Source organism: Emydura macquarii, unplaced genomic scaffold, assembly GCF_026122565.2.
Source record: "Emydura macquarii macquarii isolate MOO-44397 ecotype Brisbane River unplaced genomic scaffold, CSIRO-AGI_Emac_v2 contig_629, whole genome shotgun sequence".
NCBI classification, from domain to species: domain Eukaryota; kingdom Metazoa; phylum Chordata; order Testudines; family Chelidae; genus Emydura; species Emydura macquarii.
In genome coordinates this window covers 9,137,650-9,157,356 of record NW_027130766.1, presented here as the reverse complement: position 1 = coordinate 9,157,356, position 19,707 = coordinate 9,137,650, and the positions used below count along the sequence as shown (strand labels likewise).

Sequence of the window (19,707 nt, the reverse complement as noted above, 5' to 3'; positions counted from 1 at the left end):
TGGGCACCGTGACCTCGTTTCTGATCCACTCAACAATTGTGCAGAGGGCTTCGTCTCTTTGCGTCCCCACGTGTTCTTGGCACAACGAATCCTGTGGGATGTTACGAGTCAAGCCCCTCACAGGCCAGGAAGCTGAAACAGACAAAGCCTCAGTAAATTGTTACCGGGGCGGCTACTGGGGAAAAGATCTTCGATTCCCTGCGAAGGGCCTGAGAGACGTGGCCCTGCTGCTCATGGAATTGTCCACCCCAAGCCACTGGCAAATCGAAATGGTCCACAAGGCCCAGGACACTGGTGAATTGGAGCCAGAGAGTTCAGTGCTTGGGAAAAGCTGCCCCCTGTGAAAAGAGACCTGCAGGGTGGGCCTGTGCCCTCTGGGGTGGGGAAGAGAGCGTGAAAGGAGGGCCGTGGTATTATCCTTTCCTTTTAGGAATGTCAAGTTTGGTCTTTCCAGAGATCCCAGCCCTGCAACGGCAGCACAGACTGGGCCCTGCATGTGTGAGGCGCTCCACTGGGGCCCACCTGCATGGGCCCAACTCCAGGATCAGGGCCCACGTTTGCCAGAAAACTCTTCGCAGGCCTGGCATTCGGAGTGTAAGTTTTCTCAGCTCCTGTTGAAGGAGCAAGGAGCGTTGAATCCTCAACAAAGGCATCTGGTTTTCCAAGTGTCACACCGGCCATGGGGCTGGAGAGTACAGACCTGCATTTCTAATGGGAAAGGGAAACCCAGACCCGCTCGGGCAGAAAAAAGCACAACCCCCGTTTCCTCTGTGCAGATCACCTTCAATCCTGGAGTTTTTCCATTCTGTGGCTGCTTATCAGGTTTTCTGCTCTTACTCACTGGAAGAGTGGAATCCTCCTCGCCCCAGAGCTGGCTCAGGGTTACCGCAGGAATGCGTCCTCTTGGATGGGGAGTTTTTGGGCCCTGGCAAAGGAAAGCAGTGATCGCGCTGTTATTGTGTGAGCTGGAGCAGGGAGTCTTTACTTTCCTGGCTAGGCACCGTAGGGCTCAGAAATGCTCCCCCTGCCCAGCTGCTTCTAATCCCTGACTCAGCCTTTCCTGCGGCTGATGCTTATCTGAGCTGCACCTGGTGGGCAGAGGAGGGCCTGGAATGAAAGAGGGTGGGCGGCTGCAGGAGGTGCTGTGGGCGCGCCGCATGAGCCAGAATTGGGCCCTTTTTGGCAGTACAGGCGTGTGGGCTGGCCAAGTGAGTTGGTGGTGGTCTGCGTCTTGCCATGGCATGTAAAACGAGCCCCTGCTTTCTTCCCCTGGCAGAGGCTGGTGGGGCTGTGTCTGTGTAACAGCATGTGTGCGAAACAGGCTTCGTTAAACATTCCGGTGGGCGATCAGAGCGGCTGGGAGTTTAGGGGTTTTACACAAACTGAAAACAAAATAAAAAATCTCCCTCAACAGCAACAACCCAGGAGATCTTCTGAGTCCCGGGGGCAGTTTGCTCCTAGAACATGGGGAAGGTTCCCTGGATTTGTCAGTGGTTCTAGGGAACATGACTGGTTCCAGGCTGACCAGGACGGGAATGCAGCTCAGCTGTGCCTTTCACTGGCCTTTATACAATGAGCAAAGTGTTTACATGTGTTGTAGCAACCAGGCAGTATGTACATGACCATAAAGGGCACTGATCCAGTGACTCACTGCAAGGGAACTTGAGCTCAGAGATGTAATCAGATAAAAAGCACACTTAGTGGAGGAAAGCAGGGGGCGATTCTGTCCACTGGACCTAGACGTACTGGGTCATTGAAACAGACCAAACAGTGGTGCCAGACACCCCTCAACCCAGCTGGCAGCTCCAGGTTTCACAGCTCTCAAAAACAACACCGGTCTCCTTGTGGGTTCCCCAAGATCTGCTGTGTCCTGGCAGTGGAGGGACCCTCAGTTCAGTTTGCTCCCCTGGGGGTTTGTGAGGCAGGGGACAAGATGGCTCTGCAGGACAAGGACCGTGAAACTCTGTCCAGTAAGAGGGTCCCCTCCTTTCCGGGTGAAGCTCAGGGACAGGAAAAGCAGCTCATTCAAACTCGCACCCACACCTGAGCCCCTCTGTGCAGTTCAGCAGAGTTAAGTGAGCTCAGACCCTGCCCGGCTCACACACGGTTTTCCTGGGTATCTCTGTGGCAGGGGCTGGACCAGAAACCCCGTGGGAAGGCCTGTTCTCCCGCAGTCTCTGAGCCAGCTCGACTGAGGCATGCTGGAGTACAGCGTGGGCTTCAACCACAGCTCGGGAATCACGGTTTGAAGGGCCCAAAGTTCAGGGATGCTGAGAGCAGGGTTTTGGTTCAGGCCCCTCTGGGGATCAGGACACACCCAGCACCAGACTTGGTGCATTTCCCTGTAAAAAATAGTGTGCTTGAAATGCTGGGTGCTAAAAAATGGGGGTCCTCTGAAAGAGCTGAGTGAGCTGCGGTGCTGTGTGTGAATGAACCACCAGCCAGCCTGCTCCCGGGCGGCTCCTGATTGTTCCAGCAGCCTCCCCTTGTCTTGCCACTGCCTGCAGACCAGGGCTGTATTTGCGGCCACATTCCCTCCATGCAGGGAGCTGCAGCAGCAGACTGCCCTGAAACGCGCCCGGAGCCCCAGCGGCTCTTGTGTAACAGGGAGGATCCTCGCTGTCCCAGGCAGCGCAGCACATGGGTGTGGAGATCAGCCAGGAGCTGAGGAATCCACCCTGCCCGAGCCGCTCCGGCACCACCCTGCTGCCCCCCTGTGGAAACCGAACGGTTCTGTTCTTGCGCTGACCACACAGGGCCTGCTCCAGCACCCATCAGAGCGGGGAGAGGCTCCCTCAGCAGCCCCAGAGGGACGCACTGCCATGCTCCGGTCTCTGGCAGGCCCTTCCCTCGGGCACAGCGCAGTAACTCAAACACAAAACAGCTCCTCTGCCCTCAGCCTCCCCCAGTGCTGAGCCCAGAATGCCCCCGGCCCCTCAGCGCGCACTGCAGCAGTGTCCTCCCACAGCTCATCCCCGTCCCCGTCCCAGCTGGGTGTGATAATCCCACAGGGTGGCTGGGGTGGACCATCCTGTTCACGTCCCCGGCCCCCTGCGGGCTTTAGATCAGGCGCATCGTGCTGCGTGCAGACTCAGCCCCGTTCCGGCAGGCTACGCCCAGGCACTGCAATAAGATGAGGCAGACGCTGGTTCCACGTTAGCAGGGCCCTAGGGAGGGCCAGCGTGCAGGGCGCCCATCTGGGGCAGGTTGTGCCGGGTCACACGGGATCACTGGGACTTGCTGTTCAAATGAGGAACCAGGCTGGCCAGATGCAGCTCTGGGAGTTCGGCAACATGGCCTGCAGAGCTGTGCACCTTTACCGGGGAGACCGGGTCCTGGCTTGCAATGCTCCGTCTGACCCACGTAGCCACGCCGCGGTCACCGCTGGCCACAGCTCCACAGCACAGACGCGGGTGGTTGCAAGAGGGCTGCATTTTGTGGGTGCAAAAGAAAGAGTGAGTCCCAGGGAGCCGCAGCCCCCTCAGTACCATGAAAGGGGTAGGGGACGGCTCCCAGGCCAGAGATGGAGGCTTTGAACCAGCCTCTGCTCTGTGCTCTAATGTTCTGGAGTCAGATAAGTATCTGAGCACTCAGGATATGGCCCCTTTCCAGCCCAGCCATGCCAGGCCGCGAGGGGGGAATGCCTTTGTTCTTGCTAATTGTGTTGACTCGGAGGGAAGGAAGTAGCTGGAGTTCCTGATGTTCCTGGCTCAGCCGTGGTCAGGGTCTCCGGGAGAGGAGGGATTGCTCCGGCAGGGGGCTGTGGACTTGCTCTGGGGTAGCCTGATCCCCTGGAACTGGTTTTGTTCTATCGCTGCTAAATATAGAATTAAAGCAGATGTTGGCGTCTCCACCTTAATCTCCAGAAAGCAGCACAGCCAGCAGTCCTCGGGCCAGGCTGCCTGTTCTAAAGACACCCCAAGAATCAAACCCTTCTCAGCGCTATTGAACCCCAGCCCTTCCTGCAAGCTGCAACCCCGGCTTTCACAGCCAGGTATTGCCCAGATTTCTGAGCCAGCTGCTCTGTGGAGCCAAGCGTTTCTGCACCATTAATAGCTGTGGAAATGGGAGGGAGTCTGGGGGAGATGCCATCATTTCCCTCAAGACAGAGAGTTTTCTTGTGCTGAAAAGACGGGGAGTGGTGAGAAATGTCCTGCATTTGCTCTGGGTTAAACTTGACTGAACTGGCAGGAAGGTAGCTGAAATGAACCAAAGTCAGCTCCCGTTCTGGGGTAAGTAGAGAGAAACGGAGGTGAAAAAAAAAAGTTGATTATCTACTGCACGTCCGCATTGCCAGTGTCTGCTGGTCGCCAAAGGAAGGTGCACTGGACTCTGATCTGCCCTTGCGTTAGGCTAGGATTTGGGCCAGTGCTAGAGTTTGGATTTTGTCTTGCCAAGGCCTTAAATTCTTCTTGGCAGATTCTTCTCAAACTGGCAGAAATCTTTTAAGATTTCCCCCCTTCTGAATGGCATGGATGCACCTTGAGGATAGACGCACTGTGAGGTTTTAGGTGCTCTGCGGGGTGGGTGGAAGGGGGCAGGGATTCAGGAGCGCTGAAGGCTTGGCGCTTTAGACAGCACACCAGCACTCCTTAGAAGGATGCAGGACATTTTAATGTTCTTGAACCAATGGGGTTGCTCGGGGACCTGTCCGTGTGTCTAAGCATGTAAGATCACAGCTGCAGAGCACCCCGAAAGCCTTCACAAACGGAGGTGGGGCCGGGCGCGTGGGGGCTCAACAGCTCTGCAGCTGCACGGGGGATCCGTCCTGCCCGTCATCGGTGTGTGGCTGTGGGGGGGGAAGGGCTATGCACAGGCAAGTCAAGCTGTGCCTCTGACTGGTGCCTGGAACAGCCGGGCAGTTCGCTGTAACGTGGGCTGGCTGCCTATCGGGAGCGCGTGAAAGGGACTCCCTCTCCACTGCTCTGGTGGGGGGGATGTTCTGTGCCCGGGGGCATTTTTGTCAGACCTGCTCCTATTGGTGCCTTGGAGACCTGGGCAATTTTGGAGCCGATGGCTGCTCCTGTAGGTGCCAGGTTAAGAGTCTCGACTGGCAAGAGGCCGCTGAGCCTTGCCACCTGCAGAGCTTGGAGCTGGGCTGGCTCAGCAGCTACGTGCACGGGTCTGCAGGGTAACGTACGGCCGGACTTGCACTGGAGACTTCACAAGTGAAGTGCTGGCCTGGACACGTGGCCTTCGGCCTCCCAGAACACGGGGCGTGTTGCTGAGACCTCCTGGAATCCAAGGGAGACCGAGGGAAATTGGCTGCCAGAGAAGCGGGCAGGGTTTGTTATTCAGTTCAGCCCTTTCCAAAGTGAACGTGAGCCGGGACTGGCAACCTCGGGCTTGCCACCCGGACTTCACGGGTCCCCACTCGCACCCGAGCTGGGAATAGAACCCAGGCATCCTGGCTCCCCGCCCCTCCCCTCCCTGCTTTCAAAATGAACTTGTGAAACTCTGAGGCTTTCATGGGTTCAGAAAGACAAGAGCTGAGCCGGCTCCCCCTGCGGCTGCCCAGCCCCCACTTCCTGCTTTATGGAGTTCCACGGGTTTTGATGGGAGGCCAGTTGTGCAGACCCTTGGCCGGGATCCTCACTTATGAAGGACAGATGTGCCCTGACTGTCATTCTGCACCGGGTGCCTCCCAGCCAGCGGCGTAGGGCCGGCTGCTCTTACCTCTCCTCGGTCCCAGGCCCACCAGCAGACACCCCTCAAGGCAGCCAGGGTGGCCGGGCTAGCACACCTGCCTCCTGGTGGCACTGCAGAATGACCAAGGAGCCTGTCCTCTCGCTGGCACTGCTGTGACGAGTTGGGTGGGGCTCTGCCGGAGCCCCGCCGTGGGAGCGAGGGGAGACTCGGCCGCGGGGGGAGCCTGGGGCCGTTGCCAGTGAGCGCGGCAGCGAGTGCTGCGTGCTCGGGCCCCCGCTCAGACGTGACGGCATGTGTTCCCAGCAAGGCACACGCAGGGTCGGTGCCGGTTTTCCTGGGCATAGCCCAGCAGCTGCTAGGTGAGTGCGGATGACTGGGCCATGGTGCTGTGGGGGAGGCAGATCCTGGGGCAAGCAGCCTTCTCTATGCGCACCCGGGGCCGGCCGTGGCCTGGACAGAGACCCGAGGGCCAGGCCTCGCTCTAGGATCGAGCCCATTCACACGCTCCCTTTGGTCTTTTGCTGGCTTCCTGACAGGCAGCGGCTCCATGCCTCCCCCGCCAGCGCCTGAGATTGAACCACTCATAATAAATCCCTGCAGCTGTGACGCTTCGTACAGCGAGGGCTATTTCCAGCCCGGCCCCAGGACACGCAGGGGATTCATTGCAGCGGGGCTGCACGCTATGTGCTGCTCGGATGAAAACCAATCTCATTCCAGCCCTGTTCTGCCTCCCGCCCACGTGCCTCCCTCTGCCTGAGGACCACAGGCCTGGCTGTTCCCGCGTCTCTCTTCTGCTCCCCCGGAGACGCAGAGCAACCAGTGCACGGAGCACATGGGGGCCTGGACGCTGGGGTTCTGTGCCTGGCTCTGAATCCTCATGGCGGGTCCAAGGCACTAGGAGACACAGGGGCAGAGGGGAACAAGTCACCACAGTAAAACATCCCCAAAGGGAAAAGAGTTGAAATGCCGGGGCGGGCGTCACGTTGAATTAGAGGTGAAAGCGCCCAGGGCAATGCAGCAAGCGAATGGACCCGGGATCTGTGCCACGGGGCCAGAGCTGGCGGGAGGGAACGCAGGGGGCCAAATCCAGACTGAGTGGAAGGGAGCAAAGGCCCCTCCAGCTCAGAGACCCCCTCCCCGTGCCAGGACGTGCGGATCCCAGGGAGGAGGGGATTTCCCACCTCGCCTTGCGCTGCAGGTCTGCTGGGCTGAGATTAGCTGGGCAGCCCTTGACTAGCAGGAGCAGGGCTGGCTGGAAGCAGCAGTTCCTGCGAGCCTCCCGCCCAGCAGGCGCTGGGTTTCAGGCCGTGCCGCTCCCTCTGGCCCACGGAGTGAAGCTGAGCATCACATGGGGACTAGGCAACCCCAGACGCTGCCGCTCCGGGCCGCCTGTCTGGAGCCCAGGGCTGGAGCGCACGAGCCAGCCTGGCCCCAGCCGCTACAAAGCCGAGGGCAGGCGAGTCAGCTCCGCGTGGGAGCAGGAGCAAGGGGGTGAGGTGGGGCGTGGGAGAGGCTCCGATCCAGTCCTGCAGCGTCAATAGCTCATGTCGGGGCACCCTGCCCCACGGCCCCGGGCTGAGCCCACTGACGCCTCCCGAGGCGGTGGGTAAAGTCTGAAACGCGCCGTGGTTCTCGGTGGAGACAAGGAGCTCTGGAAATGCCCCCAGGAGCCTTCCCGCTGCGCTGCCCCTCTGAAACCTGCCCCCGGCCGCAGGCAGTGCAGGCAGACCGAGCACAGGGACCGAGCTGGCCTGGTGTAAATCAGGTGTCCACAGGCCGCGCTGCACGGCCACGCTAAGCCAGGGGAGCCTGCCGGCCTCGTCTTTTGTGATTGTCTCAGTCTGCGAAGGAGCAAGCGTGTCACGTTCCCTGGCTAAGCACGGCCACCGGGAGCCAGGCCAGAGGCCGGTCACTGGGCGGGACGTGGCTGTCGTTGTATTGCTGAGCACCGAGAGAGCAGCTTCTTATTTCAAACCCTGCGCGGCGTGAATCACCGCCCGTGGCGCTAGGGAGTGGGCAGCGGGCTCCTCCCTTTGCAGCACAGCCAGCCCCACGCGGTAAAACACCACGAGTCAGCCTCTGTCTGTCCCTCCGTCCCTCCGGACTGGCTTAAAACTCATAACATTGTAGGTCTATAAAATGAGCCTCCTGCTGTCTGGGCTCCAGGGGCTGTGTCCCCACTGCCCAGCCCAGCCCGGAGGGGTAGAAATGTCCATCTTCTTTTAGCTGAAAGCTGAGAGCAGGGCCAGCCCCAGAGCACACGGTGCCCCAGCGAGGAGCGTCTCCGGCGCCCTCTCCCCTCCCGTCCTGACACTGCTGAATGCTTCTTTTTATTGCCTCTCTTGCCCACTTCACGACTTTGCTACACCATTTGCAGGCCCGATCCACGGACTCCCTGAAACGTTTGACCTCAAACCTTCTATTTCCCCCTTTCGTCGCTACGACCAAAACCAGCCCCCCCAAGCCCGGTGCCCCCCAATCCCAGCACCCCAGGCAGTGGCCTGCCCCTAAATCCGGCCCTGGCTGAGAGTCTCAGAATCACCCTGACTCCAGAAGCTGGGGCTCGAACCATCCAATGTCACAAGACTCCTGACAGGCTCGTGAGAGCTAGTGGCATCCCCGAGGCCCGGCCGGTGCCCTGGGTAGAGCAGAGAGGCCGAAAATTCTGGTTTGGGAGCATTTCACACCCACTTTGCACCAGGGGAAATGATGCTGCAAGGCCCCAGGCTGGGCAGAGGCAGGCCCTGGAGAAGGGAAAGCCCTCGCCACCGGCCGCAGAGGAAGCAGCGGCTCTTTTCCGCCTGACGCCAGCAGCCTGGCCCCCTCCCCCCCCGCAGTCATGCCAGTGGTTTGCTGTGCAGAGATGTTCTAGCCGGGGAAAGATGGGAAGCCAGGGCCCTGCAGTTGTGCGTGGCCCCGAGAACAACAATAGGAAAGTTCTGATTGTTGAAAAAGCTGTCGCTAAAGCCGGGGGCTGGGTGGGGGGCAGGGCAATCCAGCCAATGGGCTCCCCTGGCGGCTTTGGCAAACAAAGGCAGGATGGCAGCACTCCAGGGTACATGGAGAAAATGAAGTAATGCCCCTGGCTGGCCCAGGAGGCGAAGGAAACGGTCCTTGGGCCCCGGCCAGACCCACAGCCCTGCCCCACGAAGCCTCCAGCCAATGGAGGGGAGCCTGCCAGGCAGAACAGGGGCTGGGGGGAGCGTTTGAGGCCTGTTAAGCCGTCAGGGCTGTGGGGAAACAAGGGGAGGTGGTCAGAAGGCGCAGCGTGCCCCTTCTCTGCCCCATGCCCCGCCCCACGTGCGGTGCCGGAGGAGAAGGTGCCATCTGCAGGGTAAGAACCTACCCCTCGAATGCTGGCCGCCTGGCACCCGCAGGCAGCGTTGTACGAGCCCATGCAGACAGCAGCGTGCCCGTCCTGGTCCTGGGCTTTGCTGGCACGGTGCTCAGAGCCGCCCGGGTGGGGCAGCCAGCCCATCCTCACTGCGCTGGTCAGGGCACATCGATTGCCCCCACAGCACCAGCAAGGGGCCAGCTCTGAGCATCGCAGTGCAAGGTCCCTCCTCCCTCCCGGGAGTCCTCGGGATCGTGAGCTCGCGTCCCAGGCTGCGGACAGAGTTAATCGACAAAAAATGTGCCTGAAACCATCCTGCCATTAGCCGGGTTACTGCTTGAAAACAGGATGCCCGGGGGCTATTTCTGTCAAGGATTTCGGGCGTATTGAGGCTGTGAACAAACCCGGGCCAGGCTATTTCTGCAGCCCAGAAGAGAAAAAGGCAGGGTGCGGGGGGGAGCAGCGTCTGCTGGTTAGAACTGGAAACCCGACCTCCTGGGTCCTGCCGCTCATTCGCAGCGTGACCTGGGGTAAGTCAGACTGTGATTCCATGCCTCAGTTTCCCCCGTGGGGTAAGGAAGCTGCTCCATCTCACAGGTGTGTCCATTCATCAGTGTGCGAACGGCACTTTCCCCGAGCATGGGAAGGTTGTGGGGCTATTGTCCTTCAGCCTGTTTCGGGGCAATGCTTATTCCGAGGGTTACGAATGGGTCGCAGCCTCCCCCCGCCAGTCCGCTCGCTGCCGGGTGTAAGCGTAACCACGCCCGGGGGGATCCTGTCCAGGGACAGTCTTACAGAGGGCTCCTCGCAGGCTTAGCCTTTCAATAGCCAGGGGATTAGTAAGGCATGGAAGGACTTCTCCACAGGCTCTGTGACACCAGCCGCCTTCAGAGAGGGGAAGTGATTTGCCCAAGGTCCCACAGGAAGTCAGTGGCAGAGGTTGGGATAGAACCCAGGAGTCCTGGCTCCCAGTCACCCCCGCTCTACACTGGGAGTTGAACTCAGGAGTCCTGGCCCTCACTTCCTTCCTAACCCCTAGAGAAAACGCCCATGGTACCACGGAGCCAGTGGGGCTTTGCTGGTACAGACGTGGTTTTTACGGCCGGGGGCAGCAAGCTCAGCTGGCCCCCCCTCCGCTGGGGCATCGGCTGCCGGGGAAGGAGAAACATGCTAAAGCCCAGTGCAAAGGGGCGCCCTCCTCAGCACCCCACCGGCGGCTCCAGGCTGCTGGGACGCCCCTCGCTGTGCACCAGAGGGCGTTTGGAAACTCGGTTTCTCTGGAGGCAGCTGGCTCTGGCCATTTCTTGCTGGGCTGGGAGCGCTTTAGAGCCGGCTACGGATCATTTCTCTCTCTGGGAAGTGGGGGGAAATTTCCCTGGCTTCTCCCTCCCACCGGTGCCAATGGCCAGCTGCAAGGGCAGGCATCCGTGTCGTGAGAATGGGGCGGAACGAAAGCCTTGGGGGACTGGAGCTTCTCCACTCCCAGCCCGGCTGCCCCAGGCAGGAGGCCTTTGGAATGGAGGCCTCGCCCAGGGGAAAGGTCAGCAGGTGCCCTCGATGACAGACCACACGTGATTGAATTCCTCTGCCCCCCAGGGAGCTGATCTCAGCATCCAGCCGCTGAGTCGTGGCCGTGCCAGCGATGGGAAATCAGAGACAACTGCCACTGGAAGAGCAAAGTCTCTGCCCCTTCCCAGGCAGGGGGCTGGTGCTGGCAAGGCTCTGGGGAACGCACAGGCACCATCCCGACCGGTGGGGGGCAGGGATCTCACTGTGCCAGCAGCCTTAGGAGGACTCTGCCAGGGAGGCAGTTTCCCCAGCAGCACACGGGAACAGACAGCATGTCTGATGTGGGCTGGCTGGGTGTGCGTCCTGTGCCGGGCTGCTCTGGGACAGGTCGAGGGGCGGTGGAGTACAAATGCATAGGCGAAAGCTCCCTTTCCTCCGGGGCCGTTCTCCCAGGCCAAGGTACTAAGGCCATGGAACTAGACTGGCGCACCTGGTGTTTTACCTGGTTTCTTCTGCATCACACAGCTTGGCTGGTGTGGATCCCAGCCCCTCTTGCTCTGCAGAACAAGCCAGAAACCCAGGTGGCTCCAGCCGCGGGGGTAGAGACGCCAGCTCTGCTCCTCTGTAGCACCAGGCCGCGTGCTGCTGCCAGGCAGCGTTTGCAGAGTGATCCACCGGCCTCTCGGGCTGCGCTGGGGAGATCAGACACGAGCAGCAAACGCGGGAGCTTTGTGGTGTGTCTTTTGCTCTTTGCGCAACAAGAAACTGCACGGACATGGCCGAGTGCAAGTAACTATGTGCAGACACGTCACTGCTGCCCGAGCTGGGATGTAAAACATACAACACGGTGAGCGCCCCGCCAGGGCTCACAAACTGTTTAAAGAGATACGACCCAATTCCTATACACTGCGGTTTGCACGGGCTGGAATCGGTCTGACACCAGCGTGAATCAGGCGTGGCTGACCTGGCATCAGGGAGGCTGTCCACGTGTGTGTGGCGGGGGGAACCTGTGCTTTGAGTCGTGCGATTGTAATGAGTCCTGCGCACGGTGAGAAGCTGGGCTCACTGCAGACGCCAGCAGCGCACAGGATGGCGGCAGAGGCACCTGCGGGAGCCAAAGGGGAACCCACACGGTTACCTGGACACTGCCTGGAAGGCTCCTGGGGTTTATATAGGGCAGGGAGCAGATCAGGAGCCACGGGGCTGCTGCCTGACAAAGCCCTGAGGCAGAAGGTCCCCTGGTCTGTGTTCACAGGGGGCCATGGGATGTGGAGCGCAAGCTGCTTCTGGCAGCTGCTGGGTGGCAGCCTGGAGCTATGAACTCCTGGTAGCGCTACACGCCGTGGGGCCTTACCCTGCTCGTGTCTGACCGATTCCTTCTTGTCTTCTGCAGGACGAAGTGAAGCTCCCATCCAAGCTGAGCATCAGCAAGTCTTTGAAGGAGGCAGAGAAGCAAGAGAAGGAAGAGGAGGGTGAGGAGATGCCCGCGGATGAGGAGCACGTGGACGAGGACCACATCCAGCTCTCCTCAGATGAGGAGGTGGAGGTCGAGGAGATCATTGAGGAGTCCCGGGCAGAGCGCATCAAGAGAAGTGGCATGAAGAAGGTGGACGACTTCAAGAAGGCTTTCTCCAAGGAGAAGATGGAGAAGACCAAGCTAAAGACCAAGGAGAATCTGGAGAAGACCAAACACAACCTGGAGAAGACCAGGCACAACCTGGAGAAGAAGATGAACAAGCTGGGCACCAAGATTGTGCCCACGGAGAGGAGGGAGAAGATGAAATCCTCTCGGGACAAGCTGAAGAAGTCCTTCACCCCGGACCACCCCATCTACGCCAGGTCCAAGACGGCGGTCTACAAGGTGCCGCCCTTCACCTTCTACGTCAAGAAAATCCGAGAGGGCGAGGTGGAGGTGAAAGCCACGGAGATGGTGGAGGTGGGCGGAGAGGAGGCAGAGAACACGGAGCTGCTAAGAGAGGAGAGCCCGGAGATGCACACGCTGCTGGAGATCACGGAGGAGTCGGACGCCGTGTTGGTGGACAAGAGTGACAGTGAATAGGCCGGGTGGAGGCGCAGGACGGATGGCTGAACATGTAATCTTTCACATTGCAATATCTCCCTTTGCCCCAGGCGTCCCAGGAAACGTCTACACGATGTCTCCGTATTACTGTGGAAGTCCAAGCCAATCCCCCGCCATCCTGGAGGAGGTGTACTTTAGATTTTAGTTTTAGCACACAGCGGAGTTAGCAACAGAGGCACAGTTTTCCTGGCAGCATTCAAACACTCTTGGAGACCATTCCTACGGGAGGCCAGGTGAGAGCCTGCTCGTCTCCAGGGACCCCGCTGAATGGGAGTGTGCTAAAACCAAGGTAACTGTGGTACACCTGGGAACGTCCCCTCCTCTCTGCTATCCCAGACCTGATGTCAAGAAGGCTTCCTGCCTGGCAACCTGCCCAGTGCCGGAGAGCACCCAGTCCGTTTGTCAGACCAAGCAGCCGTGCCCACAGGCAGATGGAGGAGAGAACGCAGGAGCCGAGCTGACTCGCAGACATTTCCCACCCCTGCTTAAAAGCCAGTGCCCGGGGCAGCTCGGTCTGGAAGGCCTCCAGTGGAAGGTGGATCTCGGACATGTCTTAGCATGTGGTGAGGGAAGGGTTAAGCGTGTGAGGATGTGCAATGCCACATGGTGCACGGAGGGGCTCCCTGGCGCTTCTGGACCCCAGAGGGCTCAGAGTTAAGGGTCCAGTTCTGGAGAACCCGGCCCCACCTGGTGTGAGCCCATGGCAATGCGGGCACCCTACACACACACACAGGGCCTGTGGCCACCACCAGCTACGCTGGGACTGCCCCAGGGTCGCGGGGAGCTGAACGCGCCATGTGTGTGTCTACAGTGCCCGGGGCCAGGGAGCAGGGACCATCTGCCTGCTGGGGCCCAGAACGGCTTTGCTCCGGCGGGCCCGCTGTCGCCCCCAGGGAGCTTCGTGGAGTTGGGGTGCCCCGCACCACGTGGCTGGCGTGACATCAGCAGGCCGTGAGGTGCACGCTCGCTGGCTGGGGAGGGTGCAGGCGGGGGTGCTGGAGGTGCCCAGGGCACAGCTGCGACTCGTTTCCAGGAGGTCGGAGGGCAGGCGGATGCCATGGAAAGGGTTCAGAGCGAAGCAGGCTCTTGGCCAGCCAGCCAGCAGTCTTGACACGGGGCTGCGGGCGCGCCCCGAGCATGTGAGTTTCTCCAGGGAGACCCAGCAGGGCTCAGGCAGCGTGTCCCCCCAGCCCCTTGGCTCTCTGCCATTCTTGCTTCCATACCGATGTCAGATGCCCACAGCAGCTCTAGGATGGGCGCTACTGCAGCTTGCATATCCACACACGCCGCGGCGGCCAGGCAGGACGGAGGGAGGCGCCGCGTGGGCTGGGGCACGGGGGCTGCGTCTCCTGCCCCTCTGGCGAGCTGTCGGTTACATGCCAAGGTCAGCTTTGGGGCTGGCAATTCCCCACCAGCCCTGCAGCCCCTGGCAGCGCCCGAGGGGCGGGAGACGTGGAGAGGCTTGGCTTGTGTCTGCGCCCATCCTTCCCTTCAGTTCAGACCCACTGGGCACGCACGGCCGCCGTCCTCCTGCATGGCACATGGCAGTCAGAGCAGAGGTTTGTTGTTAACACAGCCACAATATATACACTTGCTTCTTCGTTAAGAGCATTTTCTTTCTTATTGCCCATCCCAGTCCCACCTCCGGGTCCTTCCCCTTCCGTGGAGCTGACGCCAGGCCTGGCGATGCCCAGGCTAAAGCGGGCATGGCCCCGGCAGCTCTGCTCTGTCCCATGCTCCTTCGTTTCCCTTGTGGGGTCTCTCTGAGCAGCGAGGAGGCGACTCTGGTCTCTGGCGCTGCCCCCAGGGAGGGGCAGGAAGAGGTGGGGCTGGACAGGCCATTGCCGTACTCTGGCTCAGGGGCCCAGACGGAGACGGCCGCTCGGCCCTTCCCTGCCAACCCCCCGAGGGTACCGAGGCTCCCCAGGGCAGCACGGCTGCTGTGAGCGGATGCCAAGCTCCAGGCAGTGGAGACACCCTGGGGGGCAGGGGGAACCTTGCTTGTCCTCGGTTGGGATGTTTGCTCACTGCCGGAGCTGCCCATCAGTGTCCGTTTGACCAGAGCCCCCTGCCCCCTGTGCATCAGGCAGAGAAGCCAGAGGCTCTGCAGCCTCCCAGCCCAGGACCCACAGAGTCCTCGCCCCTCTGCCTGGGCCCTTCCTTCAGCACACGCAGGGGGACCTACTGACCAGCTGCGCCCCACGCTCCTGCTCCGGGCTGCATGAGAGCCTGGCAGCCCAGCCTGGGGAGGTGCTGGCTGGGGCAGGTGGCTGCTCTACTTGGCGTCCGTTTCCAGGGCCCAGCTCTTATTTTTTACAGATATATTTTTCTTACCCAGAAGCAGTAGCTGAAAGTAACCGACTCCCGGGGCACGGGCAGGCGCTCGGCTCGCGCGGCCCAAGGAACCAGGGTTTGGTAGCGCCCCGCAGAGGGGAGCAGAACCCAAGGGCCCTCCTGTGCCCCAGCACGTCCAGCGCCCCGGCTGACGCAGAGCTGGGGCGAGGGGCGCTAGCCGGAGCTTTATCCATTTTCTATGACTGCATCCTGGTGAGCAGCTCGACTAATAAAGTTTCTTTTCTACAAGGCCACGTCTCGAGCCTGTTTCCCAGCGATGGGCGGGCGAAGGGCCCCGGCACAGCAGGGGACGGCTGGTGCTGCCCACACGTCTCCGTGGCTGGCGGGAAGGCTCTGTCCCATGGACAAGGCTGCGGGGAAGCCAGCTGCCCAGGAGGCAGCAAACTTTGGCTCCCTCACCCCCCTCGGACTGGTGCCCCCGCCCAATGGGGGGAAAACAGAACCAAGGGGCAGCAGCCCCCAGCAGGAGAAACCTTCCCCTGCTCGGAGGGATGAAAACCTACCGCAAACACCTCGTTCTCAGCCCCCCACAGAAGAGGGTCTGGGCCAGCTCAAGGGGGATTCGAGAGCACAGATCCAGGCCCATGGATGCTGGGTGCGCTGGGAACAGGCCCGGCGGAGCAGTAAACACCAGCCTGGGCTGGGCAACGAGACGCTTGCTCCCCCACCTCCAGGCTGCACTCAGAGCCCCCTGCCGGGGGGCAGAGAGGAGGTAGACAGGCACCAGCGCAGCCAGGCTGGCACCAGCTCAGAGACCCAAAGCGAGCCCAGCCCTGCGCAGGGAACCAGGCTGGGCCGGGCACCGACTTAGCAGCGCCACAACCTCAGCTGCAGGATTAGGAGTCTGCCAGTGTCCAAATCGCCCGCTGCCCCAGCAAGCCCCCTACCCCCCGCAGCCTGGCTCCTCCCTGCTCCCACAGCCTGTTCTGCAGTGCTGTGGTGCCCCCCCACCCCGCTCCAGCTGCAGGGATGGAGACCCAGGGAGGCCCCACAGCGAGTCAGTGGCAGAGGCAGGAGCTGACCCCAGACTCTGGTGCCCAGGCCTCCCGCTGGTTGTGGCTCTTGGGAGACGGGTGCAGCGACGTGGCCAGGCTGGGAGGCGGGAGCTCAGCACGCTCCCCTCACCTGCCCTGCCCGCTTCACTGGGACTTTGGGTTAAGAAAGGCCTGGGGGAACCCCCCGCTGCTCTCCAGCACGGAGGGAGCCGGCTCGCAGCTCTGGCACCGTGGGCTGGTGCAGGCAGGGGGCTTCCCCGGGGAGGGCTGTGCACACAGCCAGGCCTCGCGGAGGGGAGTGGACGGGGGCTCTGCCTTGAGGTTTCCTCCCAGAGCAGCCATTCGTGGCGTCAGCTCCGCACACACGAACGGGGGTGAGAGAGAAAGCTGCTGCAGTCCCCGTGGGGGCGAGGGTGACGTGTGCAGGGGGCCGGGGGAAGGTTCCCAGCTGGGGACGCTGCCCAAGAACCGGGGCCGCACGGGAGCAGGGAGGAGCTGCCGGGCAGGTGGGCTGAGGGGCCCCAGGTTGTTTGGCAGCGCCCGGCCCCACCTGCTGCAGCACGGAGCTGGTAACCCAGCAGCAGAGACGGTTCCGGCTGCATCTCCTCCAGGAAGCTCCTCCCCGTGTGTCAGTGACCGGCACCGTGCAGCATGGGGCACCGGGGTGGCCCCACACCCTGGAGCCATGTCAGGGCCCTTCCCCAAGGCTGGGCTCTGCAACGTTTGATGAGAAATCCCCTCGCCTTCCCTGGGCTTTATCTCACACAGGCTCCAGCCCCATCGCCGGGCTCTGCCCAGGCCGGCTCCCAGCAGAGGGCAGGTGGTGTCAGGAATCGGGCAGCCTCCGCTGGGTCTTGTTCAGCTGGAGAGAGTCTGCAAGGGGGCAGGGGCGGCCCAGGGCTCCGCTCACACAGCGAGCCCTGCCTGGGTGGGTTTCCCTGTGACGTCGCCAGCCGCCCCACTGCAGCCCACAGGATTCGCAGCTGTGTGTGTCAGGAAAGCCCAGGGAGTGAGAGGTGCTCAGCTGGCCTTCCAAGGCCTAATTTTTAAGTTGGGAAAATCCATCCCCACCCATGCAAAGCCCTTCCGAGCTGGGGTCCTCCCCAGCCCGGGGCAGAGCGCTCCCCTCTCCATGACAGGCACACCATGAGCCAGACACGCAACCCCGGGCTCAGCAACTCTGGTGCAGCGCTCACGCAGCAGCCCCACGGCAGCAGGGCGGAAGCATGCGCTGGCTGGCCTTTGAGGTTCGCGTGCATGGGTGTCTGATGGGCAGGGTCAGCGGGGGGCCTGGCCTAGGGATTGAGGGGCAGCGGGAGAGGGGCGCCCAGGGCTGGGATGGTGGGCGTGGGGAGCTGAGCAGGGCAGCCCTTGGAGACGGCCGAACTCCTGACAAATAGCAAGGGTGCACCTGACGCGCCCTCAGCTGCTACTCTTTGGGTCTGCCCAGCGCCTCCCCCTGCGTCCTCAGGACACAGACATGGCGTCTGAGGGGCTGTTTCCCCACCGGCCGGGTCCTCTGCCTGCCACGCCGAGCTTGATACCCAGCAGAGCAGCGGGGGGGATGCTGCGTGCTCTGCCAGGAGGGTGCCAAACGTCAGCTTCTTTGAGCTACTCACACTGCTACAGAAACTCTAGCTGGCTTTTCACACTGGAATTTTTTTGGGGGGGAGTCGGTTTTACACAGGCTCACCCCCATGAAAAGGGGGCAATGTAATTGGTCCAGCAGTAGGGCAAGGGGGTGTCTGAGCTGCCCCAGGCTGCTCTGAATCCTGGGGAACAGGCAGTTGGGAACAGCGCAGCCAGGGCTGCTATTGCGAAATAAGCCAGCCGGGTTCTTTTCAGCTCCACAAAGCAGCCAGCCGGTTTCTCCAACAGCAACAGACACGGGGGTGGGAGGGTGGGGGGAAGGGGGATGTTTTCAGGATTGCAAAAGCAGGGACAAGCCAGAGAATTACTTCAAAACCCAGCCACAGCTGGGACAGAGTGACCTGTTCCTCTGAGCCCATGCATGATGCAACCCTGCCTGTGAGGCCCAGCCAGGCTAGGCAGGTGTCTGGCTGCTTCCAGGCACACAGCGATGGTCACTTCCCCGCAGAGACCCCTGGCTTGTTCCCAGCTCCCTCGTCCTACGGGGCATGAGGCCACATCCACCATGATCACGCATACCCCGTGCTGGCTCTGCAGCAGCAGGTGAATGCTCCACATCTCTGCACACGGCTGAGCTCCCAGAGCGGTTGGTGGCTCTGCCCGAGGCCCCGGGCTCAGAGATGAAGTTACGGTGAAGGTGAACGTGACCTGGCTGGGGGGCGCTGGCCCCGTTCTGGGACCGATTAGCAGCGCTCGGATGTGATCAACAGGACAGACTACCCATGCTCCCCCCTAGCATGCTGAAGGGCCGCAAGGGGATGCTACAGACATGCCTCATACAGCAGCCCCGGCACAGACATATGGAGCTGAAATAAATTGCAGGGATAATTTAGCCAATTTCCACCTCTCAAAAATCCCCACTCCCTTCACATCCTGTGCGACACTCTGTGCTGCCTGCTCACAGGCCCCCACTGCGGGATGCCAGCTTTGCATTGCAGAAATAAGGGGCCCCCCGCCCCACCCCTCCTCTGGATAGCATTATTAATAACAACACTAAGCAGGACTCACCACGGTTGCCAGGGGTATTTCTTGCTGCTTTTTGCAACCCTCAGCAACTCCTGATCTCCTTGTGCCAAGATGTAGAAAAACAAGGTCACTTACCAGTAACTGCTGTTCTTCGAGATGTGTTGCTCCTGTCCATGCCAGGATAGGTCTGCTCAGGGGAAAAGAGTCCTGGTAGCCGTGCATGGAGGCGTGCACACACCTAGCGTGGCATGGACATGAGCAACACAACTCGAAGAAGAACAAGGGGCTGTTGGCAACCTTACCTGGGCCAGCCCCAGAGGCAGCTGCATCTCGGCTCTGGGAGCACAGGGCCACCCCAGCTTCACAGTGGGGATAGTGAGGGGGAGGAGAAGTTGGGGTCACACTCACAGGTCTCCAAGAGCCGCAGGCTAAATCCCACCCGGAAGGCCTCAGTCTTTCAGCCTCCCTAGGGAAAAAAAATCTGAGTCCTGCTCAGGCCCCCCTGGTACCCCAGCCCCCCATGGCCCAGTCCTCCCATGCCCCCCGCCCCAGCCCCCCATGGCCCAGTCCTCCCATGGCCCCCGCCCCACAGGCTCAGCCCCCCTGCAAGGCCCGGCCCAGCCCAGTCCTCACATGCCCCCCCAAGCTCCAGACCCCACCCCACCGGCTCCGGCTCAGCCCCACAGGTCCCCCCGCCCCCCAGGTTGGGATGCTGGCCGCAGGACACACGCCCCAGCTGCCCCCCCACCGCTGCCCCTAGCCCTTTAAGGGGCGGTGACGGCGACAGCCCCGCCGCGCTGACGTCAGGCGGTGCCCGGAACTCAGCTGAGTTTCCAGCATGGACATTCCCGGCACTTGCCGCTCCCCCCGCCGGGGCCTCTGGGCTCCTTGTCTCCCCGGCCCGGCCCCGCGGCGGGAGGGGAAACTTCACAAGGGAAGAGCCACCCGGAGGCAGACGACGCCCCCGAGAGTGCATGAATAATTAACGAGACTCGGGGCTGCCAGGCGCTGATTGGCCGAGAGGCCGTCCCCTGCTGAATAATGAGCCAAGGCGGAGTGCCATTGGCCAGCGGCGCCATGACGTATTGGCGAGGGGGCGGGGCAGTACGGTGTCTGGTACTCCGCGGAAGAGGGGCAGGAGCTGGAGCGGAGCGGAGCGCCCCAGGTAG

At 61.4% G+C, this 19,707-nt stretch overlaps 1 protein-coding gene across 1 annotated transcript in view; it reads left to right on the top strand.

The window, feature by feature from the left end:
* CAVIN1 (caveolae associated protein 1) overlaps positions 1–15,156 on the top strand; it is a 28,117-nt gene extending 12,961 nt beyond the window's left edge. The window contains exon 2 of the mRNA XM_067541355.1: positions 11,886–15,156. Within this exon, the coding sequence (XP_067397456.1) occupies positions 11,886–12,551 (666 nt within the window). The 3' untranslated portion in view covers positions 12,552–15,156. The remainder of the gene's footprint in view (positions 1–11,885) is intronic.
* Positions 15,157–19,707: the final 4,551 nt, after the last annotated feature.